This window comes from Neovison vison, chromosome 2 (genome assembly GCF_020171115.1).
Source record: "Neovison vison isolate M4711 chromosome 2, ASM_NN_V1, whole genome shotgun sequence".
Classification (NCBI taxonomy): Eukaryota; Metazoa; Chordata; class Mammalia; order Carnivora; family Mustelidae; genus Neogale; species Neogale vison.
Window position 1 is genome coordinate 65,392,509 of NC_058092.1, and position 25,518 is coordinate 65,418,026.

The 25,518-nt window shown below is 35.4% G+C and overlaps 1 protein-coding gene across 7 annotated transcripts in view; it reads right to left on the reverse strand.

The window, feature by feature from the left end:
- Window positions 1–2,845: 2,845 nt before the first annotated feature.
- Window positions 2,846–25,518, reverse strand: part of USP33 (ubiquitin specific peptidase 33) — a 53,499-nt gene continuing 30,826 nt past the window's right edge. For 6 of the 7 annotated variants that reach the window (XM_044238502.1, XM_044238501.1, XM_044238498.1 and 3 more), the window contains 15 exons: window positions 24,835–25,252; window positions 22,186–22,326; window positions 20,788–20,903; window positions 18,909–19,081; window positions 18,712–18,806; window positions 17,933–17,966; window positions 15,583–15,628; window positions 14,912–15,092; window positions 14,134–14,260; window positions 13,100–13,269; window positions 11,859–11,940; window positions 10,996–11,104; window positions 5,711–5,813; window positions 4,375–4,443; window positions 2,846–4,020 (listed from right to left, as the gene is read on the reverse strand). In XM_044238502.1, coding sequence (XP_044094437.1) covers window positions 3,863–4,020; window positions 4,375–4,443; window positions 5,711–5,813; window positions 10,996–11,104; window positions 11,859–11,940; window positions 13,100–13,269; window positions 14,134–14,260; window positions 14,912–15,092; window positions 15,583–15,628; window positions 17,933–17,966; window positions 18,712–18,806; window positions 18,909–19,081; window positions 20,788–20,903; window positions 22,186–22,326; window positions 24,835–25,252 — 2,022 coding nt within the window. In that variant the 3' untranslated portion in view covers window positions 2,846–3,862. The remainder of the gene's footprint in view (window positions 4,021–4,374; window positions 4,444–5,710; window positions 5,814–10,995; window positions 11,105–11,858; window positions 11,941–13,099; window positions 13,270–14,133; window positions 14,261–14,911; window positions 15,093–15,582; window positions 15,629–17,932; window positions 17,967–18,711; window positions 18,807–18,908; window positions 19,082–20,787; window positions 20,904–22,185; window positions 22,327–24,834; window positions 25,253–25,518) is intronic. The other variant, XM_044238499.1, reaches the window with a different exon arrangement.

The window sequence follows — 25,518 nt, forward strand, 5'->3', positions numbered from 1 at the left end:
GCATTTCCTTTCACAACAACCTAAGAAAGCAGATAAACTCACTTTGCACTTTGCACATGGGGAAACCAAGGTCAGGGAACTTATCAAGGTTATACATACAGCTAGTAAGTGGCAGTCAGTATTCAAATATGAGCAACTTAATTACAGCTTGATTGCATTAAGAGCTTTAATTGTGGGGCACCTGGGTGGCTCAGTGGGTTAAGCCTCTGCCTTCAGCTCACGTCATGATCCCAGGGTCCTGGATCAAGCCCCGCAATGGGCTCTCTGCTCAGCAGGAAGCCTGCTTCCCCCCACCCCCACCCCACCTGCCTTTTTGCCTACTTGTGATCTCACTGTGTCAAATAAATAAAATCTTTTAAAAAGAGCTTTAATTGTTCATATCTCTCTGTATCCACACCTTTTGCCATGTGACTTTGCAAACCCTCTCATTAAAGTAGATTTTATTCCCACCTCCCTGATTTCTGGGTTTCACCATTTACCTTGGTTTGGCCAATGAGATATTGATAGATAGGACACCTACACAGACTTGAAACAACTTGCTCTTCTGCCATGACCAAGAAAACAGGCCTGAGTTAGCCTGGCGAAGAACACAATAAATAGCCCAACACAAATGAGTGAGCTCAGCCAGGTCACAAGACCTGCCTAGCTAACTCCCAACTGACAGCAAATACATGAGTGAGCCCAGCTGAGATCAGTCAAGGTCTGATTAGCTGAACTCCGCAGACTTGTAAAATAACTAAATGTTTTTGTATACCACTAAGTTTTTGTGGTTGTTACATAGCATTAGGACAGCAAAAGTAGCCAATACAGGGGTGCCTAGGTGGCTCATCGGTTAAATGTTTGCCTTCATCTCGGTCATGATCACAGGGTTCTGGGATTGAGCCTGGCATCAGGCTCCCTGCCAGCTTCTCCCCTCCCTGTGCACTCCCCCAGCTTGTGCTCTCTTTCTCGGTTTCTCCTTCTCTCAAGTAAATAAAATCTGTAAAAAAGAAGAAGTTGTTGAGAGGTGCCTGGCTGGCTCAGTCAGTGGAACGTGCAACTCCTGATCTCAGGGTTGTGAGTTCGAGCCCTATACTGTCTAAAGTTTACTTAATTTAAAAAATAAACTGATGGGGCACCTGGGTGGCTCAGTGGGTCAAAGCCTCTGCCTTCAGCTCAGGTCATGATCCCAGGGTCCTTGGATCAAGCCCCACATCGGGCTCTCTGCTGAGCAGGGAGCCTGCTTCCCTTCTTCTCTGCCTACTTATGATCTCTGTCTGTCAAATAAATAAATAAAATCTTTAAAAATTAAAAAAATAAAGTGATTAACTGAAAACAAGGGAGTGAATGAGTTCTCAGGGAAATGAGCAGAGAAAAAAAACGGATAAAACGCAGCACCACACAAGTTTAAAGAGGGAAGTTTCTGGTACAGTAGCTACTAAGAAACAGTAATTAGCTTCTCTAATTAGAAATTTACTTGTGGGATGCCTGGGTGGCTCAGTCGGTTAAGCCGCTGCCTTCTCAGCTCAGGTCATGATCCCAGGGTTCTGGGATCGAGTCCCGCATCAGGCTCCTTGTCCAGGAGGGAGCCTGCTTCTCTCTCTGCCTCTGCCTGCCACTCTGCCTGCTTGTGCTCGCTCTATGACAAACATATAAAATCTTAAAAAAAAAAAGAAAGAAAAAAATTTACTTGTGACTTCTGAGAGAAGCATAGGTTTTGGAGTCAGAAACATCTGATTTTGAATTCTGATGCTTAGTTGTGTGTGCTTGGGCATATTAATCTGCAAATGTGTTTAGCCTAGTGTCTTACATTTGCTAAGAACTCAGCATTAGTAGTGATTAGTTGTAGTTGTGTTATTATTAAAATAGTCTCAAATAACCTTTTTTCCTCCCCAAAGAAACAGTTTCTTACCTAATCCCTCATCTGCAATCCTCCAAAATGGTAAAAAGTATATTCAAACTTCTCACCTTGGAGAGTTAGTGGAGTACCTTCAGAATACAGGAAAATTGCCTCTTTCTGATACAATTAACCACATATAATATTCCAAAGTTTGTTATGAAAATAGTAATGCTACTAACAAATGTGACTAATCCTATAATCTTGTCTCAAAAGAATTCATTGGGAGAGGGGGCGCCTGGGTGGCTCAGTGGGTTAGGCCGCTGCCTTCGGCTCAGGTCATGATCTCAGGGTCCTGGGATCGAGTCCCGAGTCGGGCTCTCTGCTCAGCAGGGAGCCTGCTTCCCTCTCTCTCTCTCTCTCTGCCTGCCTCTCTGTCTACTTGTGATCTCTTTCTGTCAAATAAATAAAATCTTAAAAAAAAAAAAAAGAATTGGGAGATATTACATCATGGTGAATAACAGCAATGGTATGAAGTTACATTGACTCTGGTTGGAGTCCTCTATCTGCCATTTCTTTGCTGTCTGATTTGGGGCAAGTCACTTTACCTAAGTCATAAGGTTGAAATAAGGATTAAATATAAGTAAAGCACTTTAGTAAGTTGACTAAGGCTCATAAATATCCAATAAATGGCAAGCAGTATTAAATTAAAAAACAAACCTTTTTATTATCTCCTAATGCCAAAATTATAATAAACGCTGGTGATCAGAGAGAGATCAATAACATTGTTGAATCCAAGAAGAGGATCGCACTATAATTATGAGGCAGAAGAAAACTTAAAACTGGATAAAAACTGAAATACATCTTAATGACTATATTAAGCTCATCATTTCATTAAACATCAGAACTTTAAATACTATACCAAATTACTTATTTTGCATACCTGATTAAGAAATAACAGGAAAATATTATAATACTAACAAATTTTATACTTCTAATATCCATCAAATAAATTCACCATCCAAGTTATACATTTTAAAGTCATTTTTATTGAACTAATTTTAACAACACTGTTTCAGCTGGTGGCAGGTGCCCCACACCAAAACAAACCCATCATGAATGCTATTCACATCCTCAAAGTAATCCAGTTTGTTTTGTACTTGGAATATAGTTAAACTTTTGACATCACATAATCAAGCAAATAGCAGTGCATACTATATTATTCAAAAAGACTTTATGCATTTCATTAAAAAAATCATTTTGCAAGTAGCTTCAGCTTTATCAACAATCTCATCAACACATTCCATACTTCATGCTCTCAAAATAAAAAGTGCCCTAAAACTAACTCTAAGTTTTTTACTGATATTAATGAATACTATCCAGGGTTATAGGAATTAGAGTTTAACATTTTACAGTGTAAGAGGCAATAAGTTACGGACATCTGCTGACACAAATTCCACTCAAACTAATTACATCCTTGATACATTCAAAAAGACATATTGTAAATATTAATATGCTAGTTTATATGCTGCAGTGAAGTGACACCCTAACGATTCCTGAGCTTTAGGAAATTAACATTTTTCTGACTACAACTCTCAATTTAAAATAGGCTCTTTATTATATGAAGCCATGTCAAAACTATACAATTAAATTAGGGTTTTGGAGAACTGAAGATTGGTCAGAGTTATGGTGTTTTAAGGTAATGAAAAAATTTCCAAAGCAAAAGTATTTACAAAACTACAAAGGATAGTATGGATTTGCATGTAGTATAAAGATCAAAGATAACCTACGGATTACCAAATGATCACAAATATCCCTTTCCTTTCAAAAATATTACACTGAAAGACTTTATGATAAGTTATGTAGCATTAAATATACCAACCTGTAGTATATCACATATTTTAACACATTCTTCCATAATGCCCAGTAAGAAGGAATAAAATATTAAAAATCAAGAAAATAAACATGCTTTTAGGAATGTTTTTGCAAGTGTATGTGAGAGGAAATGAAAAAGATTTCTCATTAAAACTCCCTATACCCTCAAAATTACAAAGACCGAGTTTCTACTTCAATTTTTTCTTCTGCTTGTAGTACATCAGGGTCAATGTGAACAACTGGAGGTCGCAGGATAACTTCAGGCCCTCCACCATATATAGACTGTAGAAAATTCCACGTTTCTTCAGAAATCTGACCAGAATCTGCTCCTAGAATTAAGTGCAAATAGAATAATATTTATAAACCTACATATTCATATTGCAAAACCTTCAAAATGTTACCCCCAGCACGAATCCTCCAGGGATAACTGAGAATTTATGGAACACCAGATTACTAGCCCATATTATTATAAGCTACAACATTATGGTTTGTCTTAGTACTTTCTCCTAGCACCTATCAAAAGCCTTAAATCTTTCCTCGGAAAACAAATACTGGCAGCTTTCCCACTATCTACCCTACTTCATGTATGAATTGTATCACTGAGCTGGGTAAAAAGTAGCACAGATGGTTAGTAATGTTTTATTCTTAACAGTGACAAATGACTTAAGTATTATTCAACTTACCTTGCCTGAGCATCACATTGCCACATTTAGTGATTGCAATTTTAGTGTTATCAATGGGACCTGGAGGATCTAAGTCAAAAGGAAAAACAAAAGATCAAAATGTGTACTTTTCAAAGAAATGTACCAAAGAATTATGTATTTCTGTGCCAGAAATAATTGAGGGACATAACTACATTATCAAATTGATTATTTTGTAGTCATATTATTATAGTTAATTTTTTAAAAAAATATTTTATCTATTTATTTGACAGAGAGAGAGATCACAAGTAGGCAGAGAGGCAGGCAGAGAGAGAGGGAGGAAGTAGGCTCCCCACTGAGCAGAGAGCCCGATGTGGGGCTCGATCCCAGGACCCTGGGATCATGACCTGAGCCGAAGGCAGAAGCTTTAACCCACTGAGCCACCCAGGCAGCCTATTATAGTTAATTTTCAATTATCTTCTGAACCTCTTCCTTTCTGGGTCTCAATTCCCCTCCAAAATAGAGCCAAGAAAGAAATGGAGAGAGGTTTTTTCACCACCATCTAAAATCTCACTTTTCAACTATCCATTTGAGGACCACAGGTTAAAATGTTATAAAAGAACAATTCTTTTGTAATTTAAAAAGAAATTGTGTAATTCTTGAGTTATTTCAGATGATCATTACTTAAACTAAAAATAATAAAAGCACTATAAAATGAAGTATTAAAATATATCCTTTTTTAATTTAAGGGAAAAAAACCCTGTTTTCCCCTTGAATACAAAAGTACAGTGCATGTTCATTATCAAAAAGTATAAAACAAAACAAAACAAAAAGGCACAAGGAAGAAAAAAATACTGTGATCCTATTACAGAAAGATAAGCAATTTTAATATCTTTGTGGTCTTTTTGCCTTTGCAAATGTTTACCAATTTTTTTTTAAATATAAAAGGTTCAAACTATGAATATAGTATTGCAACCTTTTTCATTTATCAAGAACATCTTTTTAATTATTACACACTGTCACAAAAATTATTTTTAAAGTCGACATAGTATGTCACATATGACTATGTCATAGTATGCCATAGTATGTTTACGGTTAAAGCATTATGTGACCAATCTTATTGTTGGGTGGATTTTTCTTAACTTTTCAATATTAAGATTGCAGACTAATTTTGTTCAGTTCCTTTATTCCTTCTATGAATATGCTGTAAGTCATGAAATAGTTTAGAACAACCAACCAGAATATAAGCAAGAATGTTAGATCCCTGAAGGCAGGGATCATTTTCTATCTCGTTCACTGGTGTAATATCCCAAGTGCATAGAGATATTCAAAAACAAAAAAATCAGCAAAGAATTTCATTTTTCAGTTAACTTCTTACCTCCATCTTTACCCTTCACAAAACTTTCCCATTCTCTAAACCACTGCATACTGATGCAATAAAAAGTAGCTGGAGAGTCCTCCTCTTGGAATGCTCTGTTGAGCTATAGGGAGGAAAAAAAAAAAAATCAGTGATCTAGCATCTAGAACTTGCTTTATAGCAGAATAATACAACCATTCTACTTAAGCATCTGATAAGGCCAATTCCTCATAAGAATGTGATGTACACTGATGCTAAGTTATTTTAGTACCACAGTAACACCTATTAATAAACAAGTGTGTCTAGGTTATGTCTCAAAATTTACAAATACACACAAAAGAAGACTAAGACACTGGCTAGATCGAAATGGTCAAGGCAAGTCTTCAAAACAATAAATACTCCACGTATTTATTAAAAATCAAATGCACAAATCTCATTTAAATATATTATATCCACTGTCTACCCTTTCCTTCTGTTCCTTAAGATATTGGTGGACATGTTGCTGTTACAAACACAATGCTGCAATGAATAATCTTGTACATGTCACTGCACAAACAATACACATACATGTATAAGACAAGTTCTCAGAAGTGTGAAACTAAGGTCCCTGAAGATGTTTACTTCCTCCTCTAAGGCCTAAGGAAATGGGTATGTGACTCAACTAGGCAAAACTCTACCAACAATAGAAATCTTCAGCAGTGATCTAATGGCGAGATATACTCCAATGTCAATTTTGTTAGCTACATACCCAGGGCAAGCTTGGTTCCTGAGATTCTGGAGAACTGGCTATTCAATTTTTGTGGTTTATTTTATTTTATTTATTTGTCAGATCAACTTTTCCTTTCAATAAATTTCTTTTTTGCTTAAGTCAGCCAATGTGGCTTCTACTGCTTTCAGTTAAAGAGTCCAACTGACAGAATAATTGATATAGAAAGGTGGAAGCAAAAGAGCCTAAAGAAAATGAAGGGTATCTGAAATTTATCCAACTGTACAATGAGACATCTAAAATATTTCATTATGGGTAACTAAATGCCTATGGTACATACTATCTGAAGAAGAAGACAGCCAAATCCAAATAATGTTGCTCCTATAATCAAATCGAATAAAACCTTGCCATTGTCCCCAAAGATCTTTTTTTACATATTACATATGCAAAGACCCTTTTCCAAGTGAGGTCATATTCACAGTTAAGGTCAATTCACAGAGATTAGGACATGGAGATATCTTTTTTGGGGACCACCATTCAACCCACTGCAACCATCATTCAGTATTTCCATACTGAGAGGTTATAAGTTAAGAGACAACTAGAGAAATCTAAACCAGGCAAGATTACAAAGACCTCAGATTCTTCTGAAACGATGGTCTGGGTTACTTTACCAGGTAAACACGACCACAACCAAATGAAGTGCTGGTTAAGAAAATGGAGTATGGAATGGGTAAGTGATCAACTGTAGATATACATTTCTTCTTTACTGCATATATGTATGTGTGTGTGTGTGTCAGTGAAATTTTATCAAATTTGTAAAAAATTACCATTTACTTTTCTTTCATTCCTCTACTATTTTTTAAGATTTTTTTTTTTTTAAGAATTTCACTTATTTGAGAGATAGAGAGCATGATTGAGCATGAGCGGGGGAGGGGGCAAGGAAGAAACGGGCTCCCCGCTAAGCAGGAAGCCCAAGGAGGTGGGGCTCAATCCCAGGACCCTGAGATCATGACCTGAGCCAAAGGCAGATGCTTAAGTGACTGAGCCACCCAAGTGCCCCAACATTCTTTAGATTACAGTATAAAAGTGAGATTCTGACTGAATTGACTGAACTAAAGATGAATGACTAACATCCAAAAGTGGATACAGTGACTCATAGAACTTCAAGTCTCCCAAGTTCAGGAAAAGGTAGATGGAGCATATATTAGTTCATTAGCAAGCTGCACAGTATTAAATAGAAAACTGTTGCCACTGTTGCTGCTTACATGTATGAATGTGTATGAATACTGAGCTGACAAGAGGCAGCCTTTACTGTATGACCCGTAATGAATAATTTCCACTCATTCTTACATTCCCTTCTGGGAAGAGGAGAAGCCTACGTTTTCCAGGATCCTATGCTGGTAGTATTCCAGATTAGGCATTATCAATGGTACATGCAATATATGGAAGTCCCAAAAGAAAGAAATTTTTTCTCTCCTCTGGTGGCAGCTGTGGGTAGGACTGAGGCATCCACGGAGGGTATAAAGAGGATTTTGTTACCATTTCCAAGCATCTTCCCAAGAATCCTGCACTGATGTCACAGGCTAACACCTTTAACAGCAGTGTCTTGCATCTTTGAGCACCCTCAGAACAACCCACCAGGATCCTGAGATTAGCAGATTATCAGGTTTGTTAGATTTCTGAGCATTCTCCTGAGATTTGCCAGTGGCAAGCAACCGGGATAATTTCCAAAGGTTTTGTACAATTTTTAATCTTTTAACTTTGAAACAATCTCAAACTTCCAGGAAAACTCCAATGTAACACAAAGGAATTTTCTTTCCTCAGACCATTGACAGTAAGTTGCTAAACACGTTCCTTTTCTCCAAACACCTTGGTGCATATTTCAGACGTACAAGCACATTTTCCTACACAATTAATACAAATGACAAAAATCTGGAAATTAACATTGATATGAACCAGCCATTTCTCTAAGGAAGGCTGGTACCTTTTAGTATAGAGAGATGTTAAGCAGCTAAAACCTGATGAGAGCTAAGTATGTTTAATCCTACTGAAATTATCATTGCTCCCAGGCCCTTTTAGTAACAAAGTTAGGGAATTAACATATGTACATCATTTGTTTCTATACATGCATACACACACACACACACACACACGTACCCATGTATGTATGACCACGTGTTCACAAAAGTACCTACAAGTCCAATCTAATACTAATAGCACAATCCATTTTAGTTTTCTCCCTTTCCACATCTGTAACTCTCTTATCTGACAATGAGAAATCCAGCTCTCATTGTACTCATTATTTGATGAATTCTACATATGGAACCAAACCCTCAATTCCACCACCCACCATCCCCCCAATCCCCAGCCAACATGGATATCCATTCTCATCTTGCCTGGCTTCAACACCCTCGACTAGGTGCACACCACATAAGCAGCTTTCCTTAACCCATTTGGGCTCTGAAACCACCCCCTCATGACCCCACTCCTATGTCTAGCATGGCAGCCTACCCTACTCCCAGATTTCCTATGAGTCAGCAGTGGTTTTCTTGACCTTCACTGCCCAGTCCTTTCAGTAGTTGGTTAAGTCTCTCTTTGTCAATATTCTTATTATACCCAAAATACTTAGAATGGCTTCTGTGCCCCAAACTGTAATGGATATACTCATCAGCCATTTATTTAAGTATTCATGGAATAAACTATTTTAAATATTCATCTAAAATTTACCTCCTTAGATTTAGGAAACAAATGAGGTCAAAGCACAATAAACAAATAGATACCTACACTATCTTCCTCTGTGTGTGAAAATTTCTTTACTTTAGGTAACAGCACACACACACAAAAAGCCTAAATTCAAGAAAAGAAGCAGGTCTATGTGTGTATGTGTGAACACGCAGCAGGCAGCCATAACACGGAACATACTGTTCATCTGTCTATTTAACACTTCTTCCGCTCTTTACTGAAAGAATCTTAATTTTCTCTTACAAAATTACCATCCCTCCATCCATACAGTCTTAGTAGGATTATCAATGCATATGCCTCTAAGGTGACCCAATTCTACTAGGATTCCCTACTGGGAATTTGGGTCATAAATATATAATTGGAGCTATGCTACTAACAAGAGCACTTTGAAGAGACCTATTTCTTGCTACCTAAATAACTGGAATTGTACTAGTCCTTGTCCATAAAACCTGGTTGTTTAACAGTGTACATAAAATAATAATAACCCAGAGACGCCTGGGTGGCTCAGTTGGTTAAGTGTCTACCTTCAGCTCAGGTCATGCTCTTGGGGGTCCTGTGATGGAGTCCCACAGCAGGCTCCCTGCAGCCTGCTTCTCCTTCTCCAGCTCCCCTGTGCTTGTGTTCCCTCTCTTGCTATCTCTCTTTGCCAAATAAATAAATAAATAAAACCTTAAATAAACAAACAAACAAATAAATAAATAAACAAACCTAGACTGCTAATTTGCTATAATTAACCAGTAATACTATGGCTGTTTCTCCTCTTTAATTACTTATTTTATTATCTATGAATTACTTCATTTTGCCTCTCTGAATTAATGCGTATCATTAGTGCATGCTTAAATATTTCTTTTTTCTCAACCACTGTGATGTTTTAAACTTCAGATCCTAAGACCCTCAAATAGTTTTGAGCTCACAGAAAAACCTGAATTTGCATATGGATGGGTCATTTAGTCAACATATATACATTTAAATGATTCTCAGTAGAGCTGGCACACAAGGTTACATTTTAGCTTCAGATGGAGAACACAGTGATTCCATGTTATACATTATACTATGTTCACCACAAGTGTAGCTGCCATCTGTCTTGATGCATAGCTATTACAGTACCATTAACTATATTCCTACTGTGCCTTTTACTCCTGTGACTTATTCATTTCATAACCAGAGCCTGTATCTCCTACTCTCCCACAATTAAATTGTTTTTAATTTACTTGCATGCTGACCCTTTTCAAAAAGCAGATAATCTGATGTATTTTAAAACTGTCAAAAGCTAATTCCTCTGTACTGGTAACTGTGAAAACTCCACAGATACAGTTTACATTTCCTTAAAAAGATCAAATAGATTATTTCTTTAAAAAAAAAAAAAAACACAAAAAAACAAACACCCAAAAACAAGAAAACAAACAAAAACCTAGTTGTTTAGCTCTTCCTACTAATTCTGTGACCACTTCCAGATTGTTCCTTGCAATCAAGGAATGCTTCATAATGTACTCATTTTGAGAAGTATACTTTTAAGTATACATAGTCCCACAAAACAATACTATATTTCACAAAAACATGGAAGTAGAGAGCAGTCTGGGAAGATGCTTTCCAAGAAAAAAACTAAAGGAAACCTATAATTTACCATTTCAATAGATTACTGCAAATGCCAACCCGTAAAAACTTAACTCACTTGAATTTTAGTGGCCTGTCTCCCACTGTTAAAATCTCACTGTTAAAATCACTATTAAAATCTATTACAACCATTTCATCTAATCATTTCATTAATATAATATAGTTAACATAGTAATAGTTCTACATCTAATTGTCAGTTCTTTATCCTATATCACATTTACAATTCAAAAAGCATCACTTTTACCCGAATAAAAATTTCCAATTCTGTTTTTCTTCTTTTTTCAATTTTCTCTGCCTCAATTTGGCAAGTGTGACAAATGTACAGATGGTTGACAGCTGGTCCTCCTCCGTACCTAAAGCATGAAGAATTTAATAATTATGATAATGTTGAAGAAAGTGGATGTTCTAGGAAATTTGTCTCCAACTTTGAGTCAATGGCTAAATACCTAGTAAAGAATAAATCCCCACAGAAAAATTCTCAGTCATAATTAAACTAATATAAAATCATATAATTGTAACACCTTGATTTTATGTTTATCAGGGTCAATGACTCAATTTATTGATTAAATAGCTTTATATTTCAACTTTCCCTTATGGCTATTTCTGCTACCAAATATGTTAGAGGCAACAACACAAAGTAAAACAAGTGTCTTTCAAAAACTGCAATATAACATAAATCTTAGTTCAATGCAGCCATAGTCTTAATCAAGTTGTAATCAGAAGGAGGCTTTCGCTGATCTCTCAGGTAAGAATTCATGGAAGAATTCTTTTTAGTATTTAACTAAGAAAACATAGTAAGGAAATTATATATGAAATGTTTTAAAATAAAATTTAAAACTTTAAAATTTCAGAGTTAAATATCACCATATGCTTTTACGGTACAAATAATTAGAACATAAAAATCAGAATTATTATCTAGACTAGGGTCACATTAACTACAAAGTCTTCCTATTCAAACTTCCGAATGAATACTGATGGAAAACAGAGAATTTTCTACATAAGCAACATAAAGCATAAGGAACATATGTGAAATAATACAATTCCCTTTTAACAAGTTTCACCAACTGATTTTCACAATACCATATTGTCTGATGTAAAAAAACAAACCTGCTATACAGGTTATCCCAAATGTTCTGAGGCAGCATCAAAACCAGGTCTTCAATATAACCAGCTTTTCGTGGAGGAACACCTAAAAAAGTTCAAATGGGTGTGTCTCATTCTTAAACTCCTTTATACAACTTTTAAAGGTTAAACTCATTTTTAAACTGATTAATCACTGGCATTTTTAAATAATTATTCTTAAAAATTAAGTAAAAGCATTTTTGGTGATTATGTTCCTAAAAATGAACATATTTCTTGAAGTAGAGAAAAACCAGCCAACCAAGATCTTCAAGCAACTCACATAAATCTTTACTAAACCTTGACTGTATACTGTGAGAAATCAAAGAAAACTAAGAGACAATCTTTCCTTCAAAGAGCTTGAGCTAGCAAAGGAAATGAGGCACTTATATACTTAAATATAATAAATGGCAGTCACAGATAAATACCATTAAAAGTTTATGGGGAAATTCAGAACTGGAAAAGCATTATGTTAGTAGTTCAAGTGGGGAAATAACAAGAGATAAATTCACATCCAGAAACCTTTCAAGGTTTAGGTTTCTATATCCACTACAAGATATTCCCACTACAAAAATAGTTAATTAACAAGAATATTGAGTCTTCAACCATGAAATTCAATGAAGGTGTCACATTAAGGTGTTATTTATCATGGGTACGAACACAAACACAGCTGATCACAAAGGCTTAAGTTATATACAGCAAATAAGTATATGAGGCTTTTTTGTTAAATTCCAAATACACTTTCATACTTTAGAAAAGAGCCACCTATTAATTTAGACAAAAGGGATAAGGATCATGGATATAGCTGGCAGGTGAATGCCTCTCATGGATATAGCTGGCAGGTGAATGCCTCTCGGCCAAGAAAAATAATGTGTAATAGAAGTGCTCATAGAAGTGCTCACTGTATCGTAACTGGCTGTGTATATCTGTCTCTGTTAGGAAATCAGAGTGTAGAGAAGTAATATCTTTGGTATTCTCAGGGTCTAGCACAGGGTTTGGAACAGATACTCAGTAAGTATCCCTTCTATGAAGAGGCTATATAAATCAAAGAAAAATATAAATTGAAGAAAAAGCCAATTTCTGGAACTAGAAAATTAAACACATTTAAGTTAGACTGCAGATGAAGAAATGAGAAAATAAGTGGAAGAGGAAAACTCTTGCCTCTTCCTAATTTGTAAATTATTTAACAGCAAACCCCTACCACTGCTTTTCATTACAAAATTCCTTACCTCCATGAATACAGAGAAAATCATTATTTGAAATAGGACCAGGTTCAGCAAAAGTCTTAAATTTATTTAGCCACTGTCGAGAAATATAAAATTGAAGGAGACTTGGCTCCATTATGTTCAATAAATTTGCTATCCTCCTTCTCTCTTTTTGTGCCTCTTCACTGCTTTTCCTGTTAAGGACAATGATTCATTAAACTTAATATGCATTTTACTCCATCAGACTAGTAAATGGATTTTTCCTCTTCCTTATTAGACTCAGCATACACAGTAATATTATGAATCTTACTAGGCTTGGGACTTACTCAAGAGAAATATATTTTGTATCACCAACCCCCCAACTACTTATGTACTCCTAAAGGGCAACACTGTATAATAATTACTGAGAATCGCCTAACTACTGGCACACAGTACGCATTCAAATGTTTGTTAATAAGATCCATCTAATAATGTTTTCTTTTTTCAGTAGCTAGTATTAAACCTTTTATAAGATACTGAAAAATTTATTTATTAGCTTTATTAGCTCCTTTATTAGCTATTTTAGGAGAAAATTTGTACTTAATTCCTACCATCAGTGCCTAATTTATCAAAACCAATCTTTCTTTTTTTTTTAAGATTTTATTTATTTATTTGACAGCCACAGTGACAGAGGGAACAGAAGCAGGGGGAGTGGGAGAGGGAGAAGCAGGTTCCTTGGACAGCAGGGAGCCCAATGCGGGGGTCGATCCCAGGACCCTGGGATCATGACCTGAGCTAAAGGCAGACGCTTAAAGACTGAGCCACCCATGCACCCCAAAACCAATCTTTCTAAAGCAAAATCTATTCCTTTGCCCTTCAACTAAATGATTTAAGATTTTCCTAAGAAAAGATCATTTTGCACATAACCTTTCAATCTACTCACAAAATGAAATGAGAATGAAAACAATTTCTATCTTTACTCAGCGATACATTTTGAAAGTCTTAGAAGTTATAACCCCAAAGTGAGATGTTCTTCCTCATTTGTCAAAATAGCCTACACATGAGAATTACTTCCTTACCTATAGAAAAGAACATAAGCTTCTGCATTTTGCACAGTAGATTCTGAAACTTCAGTGACACTTTGATCATCAAATTCATACCAGTGATGATTTAAATTGTTTCGGCAGTAGGCAATATAGTGTCCACCTGAATTTGAATTGCAAACATTTAAATAATTTCAGTAATACAAAATTAACATAAGAATTAAAGTACTTTTTTTAAAAAATTTATTTATTTGAGAGAGAGAGAGAGAGCGCACAAGCAGGGGAAGGAGCAGAGTGAAAAAGACAAGCAGACTCCCCGCTGAGTAGGGAGCCCAATATGGGGGCTCAATTCCAAGACCTTGAGATCATGACCTGAGCTGAAGTCAGATGCCTAACCAACTGAGCCAGCCAGGCACCCTAAGAAAGAAAGTACTTTTTGAATCCTCAGTTCCTAGCAGAGACTGAGATATAGCAAAAACTATGCTCATATTTTTTCTAGTCTGTATCCTCCTACCACCACTTGAAATGAAAATGACAAAAATACAAACTTAAAAAACCAGTGTAAAAATGATCATGTTAAAGTCCTTATTAAATTTTATATAAAATATAATTTTCAGTATTTCAAACTTCATAGCAAAGTTATTTAATTTCCTAAAATTTTCTGCATGTTTTTAACAAACCAAAATAAAATAAATTTTGAAATATCTATTTTTACATTTTTCCTTTTATTTAATCAAGTCTTATTGAAGAGATCAATTCAGATGGTTACTTTTTTTTTTTTAATCTAGACATATGTCAAACCTAATATACTTACTACTTGCAGTTCCATGATGACAAATGACTGACAGAAGATCATAGGTAACAATCTGAACTGGACTATCCTTAGCAAGAAATGGCTGAAGATCCAGACCTTCCAGCGGAAATGAAACATGGGTACTGATTTTGGTGGAAAACATCAGTTCATGTCTGAATCTTTTAAGATGGATGCACAAAATCTAAAAGATAAAGATTATTTAAAATTCTATTGTTTTGTATGCTAGGTAAAGGAGTCTATTAAATATAGACATTGAATTAAATGTCAAGGTTAAACATTACCCTGCAATTATGATAACCTGATTCCAAAGACATTAAGATGTAGAAATGGTGAAACCTGGTACTTCCTAATAAGTCACAGCTATTTGCTTTTCTAATTTTATATTGTATAACCTTTAAGATCCTACAATGTCTGATTAAACTATGTTCAAAACAGTTTTATAGATAAGGGCACTTATTTGCTATGTAACTCAGTATCTCAAAAGTGGAAAATCCTAATAGGGTATATAAACACAGCAAATGGTCAATAGAACCACTCCATTCTTCAACAACGCTACATGGTACTATGTTACTGTTTTATGTTCCTACAAGATAAAATAAGTTTAACTATAATAAAGCCCATACCTTTCTGAAAATAAATAAATTGGAAAAAAAAAAAAAAAAAGCCCATACCTCAGGAAATTTTTGTACTTTACAAAACTTTACTCCATTCCTTAACCTGGGGAGGAAAAAAAGAAAACAAATTTAAATTTAAATTTCCCATATGAATCTACAAAAGCTTTAGTATTTTTAATTTTTTTTTAAGTAGGCTCCACGCCCAGTGTGGAGCCCAACTCAGGACTTGAACTCACGACCGTGAGATCAAGAGTCAGACACTCAAATGCCTGAGCCATCTAGGCATCTCCAGTATTTTTAAATATACAGCAAAATCTTTTAGAAAACACAGGGAAAAAATGCTCATTATTGAACTATATGCTACCAATTTAAAAACACAAACTAATGAACATTGGAGTTCCTTATTTTTAAAAAAAATACTTAAACAAGATTTCAGTAATAAAAATTTAAGGACTTGTTAATTCTTTGATGACAATTTTTTTAAACAAATGTACTAGTGTTATGGCCTGGCTATGTCTTTATAACATCCAGATATCAAGTAAAACTGGGTAAAATAGAATCCCAATTTTACAGAATTGGTTGGTCAGGTCAATATATTTTAACTTTTTTTTTTTTATTGTTGTTTTTAAGTAATCTCTAAACTAAATATGAGGCTTGAACTGATAGCTCCAAGATCAAGAGTCCCAAGCTCCAACAGCTAAACCAGCTGGGCGTCCCTGTAATTTTTGCTCTTTTTTTTTTTAAAATACATAACCTTTATTCTTTTAATTTATTATTTTTAATTGAAGTATAATTGACATGTAACTGTATTAGTTTCAAGTGTACAATATAATGATGCAGTATTTGTATACATTGCAAAATGATCACTACAGTAATTTTTTAACAACCATCACCACATATAGTCACAAAATTTTTTTTCTTTTCTTGTAAGAAAGAAAATTTTTCAGATCTACCCTCTTACAAACTTTCAAATATGAAATACAGTATTATTAACTATTGTCACTATTGTGTACATCGCATCTCCATGACTTAAATTATAACTGGAAATTTCTACCTTTGACCCTCTTCACCCATTTTGCCCTTTCCTCACTCCCACTTTGGCAATATAATCTTTATTCTTAAATGTGGGAACACATAACTTGAGTTCAAGGATGGTTATTACTAATGATCAGTATTAATGTACACTTGACAGATACCTACTTTGGATTTGGGGTAGATGCGAGGTTCTGTTCCATCTTCACTATTACCTTTTTCCTAGTTCATGTTTTCAAGGAACATTCCCCCTCCAGGCCAACTCCCTCTTCAGCTATTAGCTACAGCTTCCAGACAAACTAATACAAACTTCCCAATTCATTAGAGGTGGTTTTTTCTTGTAGAAAGTACATAGCAGCCTTTCATCCTTATTGACCAAACAATATACCATTCCTTTTTGTCATGAGAACCAAAACAGATCAACGTTTCCCTGGAGTTACTGCTAAACAGCCAGATGTTTGTTATCATGAAGGTTCTAGTTCTTATTAGGACACCATTATTCTTCTATTATAGAAATTCAGAGAAATTTCCCAGTTCACACAAATATATCTGCCTTCAATTCTCCACAATTACTTTTCTTTTCTGACCACCAAGAAGCCTTATAAGCTTGAATTTATTACAGGACATTTAAAAGGAAACTAGCAGATATAAAGAAATAATACTGTACTTTTCTTAAACTTCTATCTGGCCCTCATACAACAGGTACATCAAAGTTGGCATAACATTTCTGAATTTTCTACAGATTTGAAACATGTACCTTTATTGGCACTCTGACTTCCTGAATCTAGTCTGTTAACATGGTAGTTCAGAAGAGAATATTGCCTTATTTATAATGGCAAAACTTATATAATGAAAACGTATGTTACATATCCTAGTATATCTTTTATACCATAGTTAGAAAAGTTTTATGTAAAATTACATACATAATTTATCTCAGAATATATATCAACTTTTTCATCTTAGATAAGTTGATTAAATTTATCAAACTTTTGGGGCGCCTGGGTGGCTCAGTGGGTTAAAGCCTCTGCTTTCGGCTCAGGTCATGATCCCAGGGTCCTGGGATGGAGCCCCGCATTGGGCTCTCTGATTAGCAGGGAGCCTGCTTCCTCCTCCCTCTCTGCCTGCCTCTCTGCCTACTTGTGATCTCTGTCTATCAAAGAAATAAATAAAATATTAAAAAAAAATTTATCAAACCTTTACCTCAAATTTGTTTTATAGAACAACCTGTCTTTATTTTTACTAGGACAAAGCTTGCCAGCCTTCATTTTACTAAATAAGATGCAAAATTCGCTTGACATACCCAATTCAAATGAACAAGAAAAATACCATTTATAACACAAAACATGAGCTTCAGAACACCGTCAATGACACTTACTTTTTGCATTTTTCACAACTGTACATATTGTCACCTGGAAATAGAACAGATCTGGTCATTCCTCTCAAAATAAAAGTAAGTTATTTTCTTTTAGTTCGGCAATTCCTGGGGTCTGCCACACGCTGATTCTGCAGCACAGTAGCACAAGGCTCACATTTTTAAGTCTCTGCTCAAGAGTCAGCTCATGATGTTTACTTTGCCTAAAATACCCTCACCTCACTCTCTTTTCAACCCTGAAGGCCTAACTCAAATAACATCCTCTCCATTTACTCACTCAGCAGACTTTACTGCCTGCCTGTTACATATCCCAGCAAGGTGCCAAACACACAAAAACAGTGGTATATCTTGAATATTACAGAGGAACTCAAAGTACTCCACACATACAGTTCTTTTATATGGGTTGAATTTTCCCTTCTTTGACTCCCAGAGCAGTTTTAAGACACCTCACTTACATACTGTCTTACACTACAGAAATCTGTATAAATTATTTCAGGATATGACTTATGTTATTTATGTTACCATGGTAGGTACTGGCAACTATGCTAATATGGGCAAGTACTATTTAAGCCACCTTAAGACTTAGCTTTTATAAACACATTTTATATAAATATAAACATAAAATATAAAATATATAAATATATAAAATAAATATATAAATATAAAATGTATTAATATTTCATATAAATTTTACATGATTTTATATAAATATAAAATGTCCCACTAGTATTTTAGATCACCCACGACAATTCAGCCATAGTTGAAAACTGTTTCATATTTACCTTTCAGTTCATCTCTGGCGAAGAAGGCAGCAAGACAATCTTGCAAGGTTACTATTGGACCCCAAAACCAGCTAGGAACACATGAGACAACAAACCTGAAACATTATTGACAGAAAAAAAAAAAAGCAAGTGTTCTGCCAGTACAGCAGAAACAGCAGTTTTAACAATCAATTAATATAAATAAAACGCATACATACCTCTTCACATATTCCATGAAAAACGCTATCCACCCTTGTGGAGCATATGCTTCGCCACATGATCCTGCTTTGACTATAGAAGTTGGGTGACTGGATGAATGCAGCTTAGCAAGGTCTTCCTTGCCAGGAATTGGCAAGGACAGATCTTGAAAGGTCTCGAGGGTTACAGACACCTAAAATTGTTTCGTGTTTAAAATGGAATGAAAATAATCCAACATAGACATTCATAAGAACAAATCTTAGACGCCTCAAAGCAATTCATAAGCAAAAAATGAAAAAATCAGTAACAGTACTGGCAACAGCAAAAATACTTGCTCTGAACCAGGTGCTGTTCTAAATTTAATCTTCACATAATACCTTATAAGGACACTGTGGCATAGAGAAGTACATACAGACACTACAGACTCAGTACCAAACTCTTAAGCACTACTACTGCATTTATTTTTGGAAATGATCTCTCATGGTAGTTTTTAAATGTTTTTTAAAAAAGAAATAAAACCTGCCATGTAATTTTTGTTTTTTTTTGAAAGATTTTATTTATTTATTTGACACAGAGAGAGAGATCACAAGTAGGCAGAGCAGTAGGCAGAGACAGAGGAGAAGCAGGCTCCCCGCTGAGCAGAAAGCCTGATGCGGGGCTAGATCCCAGGACCCTGAGATCATGACCTGAGCCAAAGGCAGAGGCTTTAAACTACTGAGCCACCCAGGTGCCCCTGCCATGTAATTTTTAAATAGCTGAAAACATTTCAGGCTGATTTCATTTAAATATCTGGTACCCAAATAGCCTACATTAAAATGATCCTACTGGGACGCCTGGGTGGCGCAGTTGGTTAAACGACTGCCTCCGGCTCAGGGCGTGATCCTGGAGTCCCGGGATCGAGTCCCACATCGGGCTCCCAGCTCCATGGGGAGTCTGCTTCTCCCTCTGACCTTCTCCTCGCTCATGCTCTCTCTCACTGTCTCTCTCTCTCTCTCTCTCAAATAAATAAAATAAAATCTTAAAAAAAAAAAAAAATGATCCTACTGAAAGCCCTCAAATTTGACTTAAGAACGTAATACAGTAATTGAAAACTTATTTTTGAGGGTTTTTTTTTTTTGAGAGAAGTCATTTCATACTCCTTAATTCTGAGATTTAGAGATATGATTTAAAAACTCATGATTTTAATTTATGCTCAGGTATATGAATCTGACACTACCTTTATTATCTGAGTCCTAATCTTTTTTTTTTTTAAAGATTTTATTTATTTATTTGACAGAGAGAGATCACAAGCAGACAGAGAGGCAGGCAGAGCAGGAGATAGAGGGAAGCAGACTCCCTGCTGAGCAGAGAGCCCAATGCGGGACTCGATCCCAGGACCCCGAGATCATGACCTGAGCCAAAGGCAGCGGCTTAACCCACTGAGCCACCCAGGCGCCCTCTGAGTCCTAATCTTAACAGAGGAAAATATTTATAAGCCACACCACCAAATGTAGTACATTCACAGCCTTGTGCCTGCAAATAGAAACAGTTTCCCGGCATATTAATTTTGCCAGCCTTGGGAGAATATGCATGTGTTATACACTGTTGCTGAGCAACACATCACCTTTGTATGTGACCAGAGATGAAAAACTGGATTAATTCTTGTTGCTAATGCATGCCTGTCCAAAGACAGGTCAAGACCCATATTTTCAAAATGATGTTGCTATTACTTCTAAAAACACAAATTCTACTCCTAGAATTAATTTATACTGATGTAAACAGAAGAAATACACGTACAGCCCTCAGCAGCAAGGAGAAAAAAAATAAACTTTTCATCCCATTTGTCAAGCTTTTGTTTTGTTTTGTTTTAAAGAGCACTTGATAGAAATTCCCTGTGTATTATAATTCCCTCATACTCACCCTGTCACAAGTCAGACACTGCACTGAACTAATAATTGTTCCATCAAATATGTCTGAAATAACACTTCGGTATTTCTTGTGCTGTTTTTTCCTCTTTGGAGATGATGCAGATTGAGCTAGGATTGAAAAACAAGTGTAGAACATTTTTTTAAAAAACCGAGGTAGTTCCTTTAGCATTTTTCTCTGGAATCCTTTACAATAAAATTTACAATGCTAATGAAATTCTGTCCAAATACCATTCAAGAGAATTAGTTTAAAAAAAAAAATCCCTACAAAAAACCAAGATGAACTAGAAGGTGTTTGGTCTCCTCAGCTTGACTTCAAACAGAATAAATTTTGCTTTTACTTATTTGTTTTTGCATCCAAGTAAGGCCTTATTTGAAGAAAGGATTCTATAATTAAGTTTTGAGAGTTTCTTTATATATTCTGGACACAAGTCCTTTGTCTGCTATGTGATTTATAAGTATTTTCTCCTAATCTTATCTTTTCAATCTCTTAATAGGATCTTTTGCCAAGAAAATTTTTTATTTTTTCTTTTATCCGTATTTTTTTGATATCTTTAAAAAACTTTCTGTCTAACACGAGGTCATGAACACTTACTCCTCCTTATGTTTTTTCCTAAGAGTTTTAGAGTTTTACATCTCACAATACTGGAATTCTCATACATAACCAAGTGGGAATGCAAAATTATACAGTTATCCTGGAAAACAATTTCATATAACATTAAGCGTAAAACCAATGTGAAACCCAATAAGCCCCTTTCTGGATGTTTCCTCTAGACAAACTTACACTCACACAAAAAACCTGTACACAAATGCTTATAGCAGCATTCTTCCTAATTGCCAAAAACTGCAAACAGTTCAGATGTTCTTCAGAGTGAATATATAAACAGTACTATAGTCCTATACAATGAAATACTACTCTGTAATAAAAAGGAACTATTCAGACGTGCAGCATGACTATATCTCAAATGCATTACACTAAGTGAAATAAGCCTTTTTCAAAAGGCTATCAACTGTATGACTACATTTATATGATATTCCAGAAAAGGCAGAGCAGTAGTACAGAGAACAGATCAAAGGGCTAGGGTTTGGGGAGGGGTGGGAGAATGATCTGATTACAAAAAGGTAATATAATGAAATTCTTTGGGAGTGTTAAAACTCTTCTATATGCTGTTTGTGGTGGTGGTAACAAGAATCTATGTATGTGTTAAAATTCAGAACTCTACACCAAAAGAGTGAATTCTACTCTATACAAATTTGTGCCCCCCCCCACACACAGAGAGATTTCAAATCATGGTTGTATAAAGTTATGCTGTGAATTTTAAAGTATTGAATATTTCATAATTAACACTTTATATTATCAACGCAAAGGAATCTGAGTAACTGAAACTTCTACCTTTTTTGTGTGTGGCTGCCAATCCTGGCCACAAATTGCCTGATTTAGGAGGGCTTGCTGATAAACGTGGATTGACACCTTCATTTGATGGGAGGATCTGTGATGTAGACAGGTCATTCAAATGGACATCAGTAATGTATTCTGTAATATTTAAAATTTGTATTATTATCTCAAATAGTAAAACTATCCCACTTGTCAAATAATATTAATTTAAAGGTTTCTTCATTTGAGATTTTGAACACAATTCACATTAACAAATGTCAAATGAAATATTTGATAGACAAAGTCCTCGTTAAGTAAAGTAACAGTAATTTTCCACCTAGGAATCCAAATAATGTATGTAACACGCTACTGCTGTAGGCAATTCAGGAAGTGATCAGTGGAAACATAAAGCCAAGATGATTGCATTTATTCTTACTTAGTATCTTTTAATATTTGTGACAGTTTTTTAAAAACTTCAAAACCATACAGGAGGAAAAAATGTCATTCTCTCAAATGAACATTATAATCAAAATCTAAGAAGAAATTTAGGCATAAGTAAGAACAAATTATTTTATTCTTACTGGGATAAAAGAAAATACATTCCTTTATTATGAAAGGGGCTTCTTTTGAAGAAAATTATGAATCAGGAAAATAAAAGCTTCATGACAGCTATCTTTAGAGTTTGCTGTTGGACTCTAAGCACGTAACACAGATTCCAGGGCAAGGGATTGTGCTCAATTAGTATTTGAGTGAGGAAAAGAGAATTGTTCTTGAAAGATCCTAAAACAGAATGACTTCAGGGATTTTTCCAGATGCAAAATAAGTGACTTTATTACTTACACATAGGGCATTTCTCATGATTTCAACCATGACTAAAATAAAAAAAAAAAAAAAAGACTACTTAATACTGGAGGAAGAAAGGGTAGGAGACTCACTTTAGGACTTCCTGAAGAGAACAAACGTAGTATTATCAAGGACAGGGATTGGCAAATGTTTCCTGTAAAGGACCTGATAATAAATATTTCAGGTTTTGCATGCCATATATGATTTTTGTCACATTTTTAAAATCAGGTCTTTGTAAAATATAAAAACTCAGATCCCTGACCTAGGTCATCAATTAGTCACTGTGTATAAGAACAAGTTCTGCTATGGAACAATAAAGAACCACTAACTCCCTTAAACAGGCTTTTGAGGCAAGGAAGGACTGAACAGGAGTCCACAGCAGCCTAAGTTAAGTCTTTCAATACTGACAGTTCATGTATTTACTGACTAAACAACTTCTAAATACATTTAAACTCTAAACATAGGCCACTATAATTTAGGAGCCTAACATGTTTTCCTGATGAGAACACATTTATGTGCTGTACATAGGTGGAACCATTAGGATTCCCGTACTCAAGGAAATATCCTTTCCCTCAAGGAATTTTGGGTTCATTTGATACCTAAAAAATTGTTTAGTAGTTTCATTCATTAGAAATTACAGAAGATAAACCATTTTATATTACTTATCCGCCACTTATTTTAAAAGATCAGATAGTTTAAACTTCTGATGGTTTTTTTTAATGTACTTTAAAAAACTGAAGACCGGGGACACCTGGGTGGCTCAGTTGGTTGGACGACTGCCTTCGGCTCAGGTCATGATCCTGGAGTCCCGAGATTGAGTCCCGCATCGGGCTCCCAGCTCCACAGGGAGCCTGCTTCTCTCTCTGACCTTCTCCTCGTTCATGCTCTCTCTCACTGTCTCTCTCTCAAATAAATAAATAAAATATTTAAAAAAAAAACAAAAAAAAAACTGAAGACCGGGGTGCCTGGGTGGGTCAGATGGTTGAGCATCTGCCTTTGGCTTAGGTCATGATCTCCAGGTCCTGGGATGAAGCCCCGCGTCGGGCTCCCAGCTCAGCAGAGAGTCTACTTCTCCCTCTCCCCCTGCTTGCCCAATCTCTTTCTTTCTCCCTCTCTCTCGAATGAATAAATAAAATCTTTAAAAAGAAGAAAACAAAACGAAACAAAAAACTAAAGACCACATTAAGCCAGATAAATTAATTCCCCAAGAAATGAAAGTAAAATGCAAAGCAACCCAACTCAATTACCTTTGGCCAGATGGCCACTTGCTCTTTTCAAAAGAACACTGGCTAGTATTATGATATAATTTATCATAACAGGGTTCATTATAGTTAAACTCTTACATCAAAACATATGCCAAATATTTCATAGCTGATATGACTCCAATGACAACAGTCTACATCGAAAAGTATGAAAGATTACAAAACTGCAATTAGGTTATTTTGCTTCTTGCTAGGATCTCAACAGAATCTGCATAAAGTGACATTAACACTCACATGCAAATATTGCTAACTCTACTAGCTGAAAGCCCAAAAGTAACCACTATATAATTCCTTTCTTCAAACTGAAATATATAATGTGATATACTGCACACAAATAAAGCTAAAGCTACTAATCAGCCTATTTTGTTTTTATTATGCTAAATATAAACTATTAACATGTAAATTAGAAATGTGTTCTGATTTTACTGAGATGCCATGCTGATTCCCCCCGAAACATCAGAAATCAGTGAAATTACAAATATAATCTTAAATACAAATATCCACACTTGCACACATGGTCTATGAATGAAGCACTACCATTTTCAAAGTATTAAATTGTCACCTGAAGCTCTGCTGTGTATTTGCACTTTGACAGTTTCCTGGTTGTTCAAGTCAACTGTTTCAGACACAGAGTCTCTATCTTTATCTAATTCTCCTTCAGAATTTACTTTATTAATCTTATTGCACATCTTCTCTTTTTGCCAATCTTTTGCCATTTCGGAATTGTTCTCATCATCCTGAATCAACATTGTTGTTTCGTTATTATCTTCAGAAAAGCCTCTAGAGCCATTTTCATTTTCTGCTTTATCACTGCTGCTACAAGATTCACAGGATTGAAAATCTACATCTGATTGGCTCTTGTCTTCTTCCATGGTCTCCTCAGTCGTTAAAGTTTGAGGATCTTCCTCAACTTCCATGACCTGTTCTTTTAACTCTTCATGAAGCAGATCCATTAAACATCGAAGGAATTCTTGAGCATCCTAATATATAAGGAACAAAGATTATTACCATTTCATTAAAAACACGTGCATGTAGAAATGTAAGAAAAAAACACACAGAATGTACTTATCAACGGATTTCTAAATGTGTAGCATTATGCTGAAGAAACACCAGGCATTGAAGGCATGGGAAGCCCTAAGTTCTAAAAAGTCATATAAATAAAACAGAAGTAATTTAAAAATGAAATATGAGGGTGCCTGGGTGGCTCAGTGGGTTAAGCCTCTGCCTTCAGCTCAGGTCATGATCT